This window comes from Silene latifolia, chromosome X, assembly GCF_048544455.1.
Source record: "Silene latifolia isolate original U9 population chromosome X, ASM4854445v1, whole genome shotgun sequence".
NCBI classification, from domain to species: Eukaryota; Viridiplantae; Streptophyta; class Magnoliopsida; order Caryophyllales; family Caryophyllaceae; genus Silene; species Silene latifolia.
This window is the reverse complement of record NC_133537.1, coordinates 32,044,618-32,049,890: the sequence shown is the minus strand read 5'-3', so window position 1 is coordinate 32,049,890 and position 5,273 is coordinate 32,044,618. Positions and strand designations below refer to the sequence as shown.

Sequence of the window (5,273 nt, the reverse complement as noted above, 5' to 3'; positions counted from 1 at the left end):
GTAACTAGGATACTCGATCGAGTAGCCGGTTTGCGGGGAGTTTTTCTCGGGTTTTGTTAATTATGCGATTAAGATATATAACCTTCGTCGTCATTATTCTAAACACTTTTGCAAAACCTAATTTATTGTTAAAGAGAGAAAGCAAGTACGTTCTTAATCCTAATCGCATCGTTAGCAAATCCCGGAGTTTGGAAGGTCGGTTTTCATCGTTGGTTATACCGTTGAGATCCTTGCGTCGAGGGTAAGATCTATGTACCCTTTTTGTTGTCTTTCCTTTGTTTTGGTTAAACCCTAATATAGGGATTTGGGGGTTTTTGAGTAGTATGTGATTTGGTAGCATTTGTATGTTGTATGATAGGAGGAGGTTTCGTAGAGGAAGCTTTTTGATACAGCTGTAGAGATCGTCTGATAGTGTGCTTTCCAGGTAGGATTTCCTACTCACTATTAGTCCCATAATGGGATGATTGTTGATGTGTTGAGATTGATTGTTTGCTATAGTAATTGTATTGTGACGGCTGTGATTGTGATTGTGATTGGTTGTCTAAGTTTCTCGAGGCGTGTCCTCGGCTAAGTGGGGTCACTTGCGGGAGTGGCTTCACGCCCTAGTTTCTCCTTCTGTGGAACCCGCCACAGAAGGGATGTGCACATTAATGGACAGGGTTATCGCTCATTGTGAGGAGCGGGGATTTGGTGGGTACGGCTGCGATCCCCCACTGGCAGGACTGGTCCAGTGGACACTCGTTGATTGAGATTGTTGGAGTTAGTGTGGTTGTGTGTGTGATTAAGTCATGCATTTTATCTTATTGTTGATATATATTGAGTTGTGTGATTAGTCTTGACCCCTTTGTTGTTTTGTAAACTGCGGTGATCCATTCGGGGATGGTGAGCGAGATATTGAAGCGGTATGAGATGAGTATCTGGGATAGTGGGATTGCCACGATATGATGATAGAAGCCTTCCATTTGTAGCTTAGTAGTTTCTTTACATTTCGATTAGAACGATGAAATGATCGGTTTGAGAACATGTATTATACTTTTGGTTTTGGTTTCGAGATTGTAACCTTTTACTAAGTATTTCTATTTAAACGTTGTTTCTTTATTGTTTATTTGATTATCACTGCCTCGGGTAACCGAGATGGTAATATCTTCATACATGAGTGGTCCTGGTAAGGCACTTGGAGTATGGGGGTGTTACAGTCCCGCTCATTTGTTGTCCTTTGGTTTTGGCACAAAGACCAAGAAAAGAGAAGATGGCCAATTACTAAATGACAAGTGGAACAAATTGAGTGTGAATGATCAAATTACTCATGAAGTTCATTCTTAAAATAGAAAGGACAACAAATGATTGAGACACCCAAAAATGAAAAAGGACAACAAATGACCGGGACAGAGGGAGTAGATTGTATAGAAGTAGATTGTATAGAAGTATAGAGGTTAGCACTTGTAAGACTTACTATTCATTTTTTTCCCCCATTTTAGATGAATAAAATGAGGAGATGAACTTCTTGCGAAAAAATAAAAAATAAGTGGTAGAAAGATATTTTAATTAGTTTGAACTATGAAAATACAAAAATGTTGAAAACTTAAAACTCACAAGTAAGGTTAACTCTATTAAAAGTCTTGCTCGATTCAAATCCAAACTAAATTACGAGGTTTATCATATAAAATAAAACCCAACATTTATTAAGAGTAAAACAAGCACATACCAAACAAAATAATTTACTTAACCAAACCATTATCACATGATTCTCATCAAGCACATCTAAATTTTACTCTTAATTAAACCGAGTTTCATTAATTAACATCACACGTGTCATAATCCTATTAGCTAAAAATCTTGATTAACCATTAATTTCCTTTAATAAAAAAAACTTAACCCCACACATAAAAGACTCTAGAGCACAGCCTACCAGATAACGGCGCCGTCAGAAATTAGACCACCCCCGTTACTGTAACGCCGTTTGGACCACACATTTCGCACTTTATTATCTTTACCACTTCCCTCTTCTTCACCGTCAATACGGAATCCCATTTTTTTTCTCTCTCCTCCAAACCAAAAACGCAACAATAATTTCAACAATTTATTCGAAATTATATTTCAAATTTAATTCAGTAATTAATTATTATTATTATTATTATTATTATTCAATAATAATAATACTGATGGGAAGGTATGTGAGAAAATTTGCGGAGAATGAAAAAGTTGTTGATATGAAGATTCGAACTCGAGCCATGGCGAAAAGAATGAAAATTTCAGTGGCTTCAACGACGTCGTCTTGTAATGTCTACAATCTAAGAAGTCGTCGTTGTCAACGTCGTAGTAGTTTTGCGAGCTGTCGTCGGACTGAAACAACGTCGTCTGAGGACACTATCAATCAAACTTCTCCGAGTACTGGAAGTGAAGTTATTGTGATTAGTTCGGAATTTCCACCTGTTTCATGTTCTTCAAGCAATATTACGGCGGGGACGGCGAATTCGAGTGAAATTGCTGGAAATCATCAGGTAAATTCTTGTGAAATTCGTTTATTTTACGGAATTTCAAAATTAATACTTTCATAAACATTCTTGAAAAAAAATGAGAGAAAAATATTGTTATGAATTTTTTCTGTTAGTTACTGTGGCGTTGTCTTCATCTCCATTAATGAATGTCGTTCTATTTCGCTACAACAAAAACTGTTGTTGTTTTTTCCTTTTTTTTTTTTTTTTTAATTAATATTAATTTTAGTAATTTTTGATTGTTTGAATGTGAGCAGGTTGAGAGTAATAGTGAAGCGTCGTCCAAATTTGTCGGCTGTAGTTTAACATCAAGGTAATTTCAGAAAATTACTCTGATTAATTACAGTATTGTTTATGCTAATGTGATTCATTCATGTAATTAATTATCCACATCTTAACGTTTTTAATTAATTCCTGAATTTAATTCGAGAAATTGTACCGGAAATTCGAAATTCAAATCGTTTTATGTGATCTTGAAACGTCTCTAATTATTCCTCCTTTATAATTTCTGCATTTTGTCTCTGTCTTAATAATAATAATGTTATTTGATTTATCTCGGGAATTTGTAGGAGTGTTGAGATGAAGAAGATTGAAGAAGCAGAAATCGACAGTTTAAATCATTCGGAGAGGAAATCAAGAGTCCAGATTAATCGATTGATGATGCCGTTGCAGTCTGAAATCGACGAGTTTTTCTCCTCTGCTGAAAAAGACCTCCAAAAACGCTTCTCTGACAAGTAAGCTTCACATATTATGATTTTTTTATTTTATTAATTAGTCTTTCATTAATTAAATCTGACGAATTGGTGTTGTTTTCAGGTACAATTTCGACGTAGTTAAGGATGTGCCTTTAGAAGGTCGATACGAGTGGGTTCAAATAACGCCATAAAATCAACGAGCTACACGATATGCTGACAAGTTGTTCGCCACGATTATCGTAGATTAATTGTGAATCGTCAAGGGTAAGTTTAAATAAATTAGCATTGATAATAATTGTTTTAACTAGGTAACTTATCGTTTGCAGTGGGTTAATTAATTAGTACAGTAAGTACGCAATGGACAGTAAGTACGCGTTGGAGTAGTTGTAGCGGTGGTGGTGGTACTTGGTAGTAATAGTGGTCTCCCTTTGTATGTATGTATTCAGATCAGAAATTAATGTTAGTTTGTTCTCAGCTGCCTTGATTTATTATTATTATTATTATTCAGAAATTTTGGTGATTGAATTTGGAGTGTCCACAATTTTTTTCCACCCTCCAAAATTAGTGTTGTTTGTGAAATTGTTTGTTCTGCAGAAATTGACACGCATTTCTGTTGTATTAAAAATGCATCCTCCATGTGCAGAGTGAATGAGTCAGTACACTGTGTAAGTTGTAACTTATTCTGGGATGTACTCCGCATTTTCTACGAGTACACTCGTACTTGATTTCTTCTCAATTACTTGTATGTACTAATGGCTCCCATTCTTTAGAATTGCTCCAATTTTTAAGATTTGTGGGAAATATTTTAATTAAATGGGACAGTTCTAAAGAATCGGAGGGAGTACTACTTTACCTTTTTTAACATTTTTAGTCTTTATCATTGAAATCATAGATAATACAAGTATTTATTTTATTTGCAAAAAAAAAAATCAAACAAAAGGGGACTGACTATATGGGGAAAGTTGCAATAATTGGAATGGTATGAATTTGAGGGTGAAATGGTGCATATAACTTTTTTATGTCTTTTTCTTTTAGAGATGTATATCACCTTTGTACCTCGGGGTGGTCTCATTGAGTACAACACCGAATACAACTTAACGAGTTAACCCTTTTCAAATTTAGTTCTTCATTCACAATAGTCAGAAATCGAGTGCTTGACTACTTGCTTATAATGCATATATGTATAACTATATTCAATTTTGACCAAATTTCTCGACGAGCAAGACCTATCCAAATTCAATGTCTTTTGAAATGTAGTCTAAAATTGAGTTAGCATTGGTGATTTATTTTTGAAGGATGATTAGCAGTTGAGCATAAAACAGATCACTGAAGGTTGGCTAGAGGGCACTGTCTGGTCTGTGTGTACAGTGTATATACAGTACTTTTCAGTGGAATTTATTTTAGGGAATAAAGTTACTGCATTGTGGTACAAAATAACAGTTACTACAAATGCATTATGCATGATGCTTCTAGTTGTGTAGGATGGCAGCAGAGTAAAAATGCAATTTTTTTAATTTTATTTTTTTATTTGCAGCTGTGAATGTGATAATAATCATAGTGACTGTATCATGTCCGCCTTGCCTGGTACGTAACAAAAGCGTGTTGATGATTGGGATTCTGGTCATATTCCCATGTGATTTAGGTCTCTCATCAGTACATATTAGACTAGTACATTGTACAACTATACAAGTATATGCTAACAGTACTTTCCAATCTTAACTACCCAACCTTTAATCTTTCTTGTAGATTTTACTACTAGTACATTGTACAACTATACAAGCATATTAATAGTGTCGTCTGAACTTGAGACAATTTTTAACAAAAAAATTGTGTAATCTTTTATCAATTAGTTTCTCCTGAAATTTCTCGTTTCTAACACTGAATTCTGATTCCGCTATCAGATTCTTCTATATGCAATTATAATTCAATCAAGTAAACTCTTAACTTTTCTTTTTAAAAGAAAAAGGTGACTAGAAAAAGTGAAATAAAAGAGTTGATAATAGTTTTTTTTTGTACAAAAAGTTTTGATAATGGTTGGACATTGATTTCTGACGGAGAAGAGATGAGGTTACAAAGTGCAACA

The 5,273-nt window shown here is 34.6% G+C and overlaps 1 protein-coding gene across 1 annotated transcript; it reads left to right on the top strand.

Annotated features, from left to right (window-relative positions):
• The first annotated feature begins 2,007 nt into the window (after window positions 1–2,007).
• On the top strand, window positions 2,008–3,666 carry LOC141623199 (cyclin-dependent kinase inhibitor 6-like). The gene is made up of 4 exons (XM_074439278.1): window positions 2,008–2,501; window positions 2,753–2,808; window positions 3,065–3,229; window positions 3,312–3,666. The coding sequence occupies exons 1-4, from the start codon at window positions 2,163–2,165 to the stop codon at window positions 3,379–3,381; spliced, it is 630 nt and encodes a 209-aa protein (XP_074295379.1). The 5' UTR covers window positions 2,008–2,162; the 3' UTR covers window positions 3,382–3,666.
• Window positions 3,667–5,273: the final 1,607 nt, after the last annotated feature.

Coding starts and splice junctions, on each gene's coding strand:
- LOC141623199 (XM_074439278.1), top strand. CDS start 2,163: ATGGGAAGGTATGTGAGAAAATTTGCGGAGAATGAAAAAGTTGTTGAT. Junction 2,502..2,752: donor AAATTGCTGGAAATCATCAG/GTAAATTCTTGT, acceptor GAATGTGAGCAG/GTTGAGAGTAATAGTGAAGC. Junction 3,230..3,311: donor CAAAAACGCTTCTCTGACAA/GTAAGCTTCACA, acceptor TGTTGTTTTCAG/GTACAATTTCGACGTAGTTA.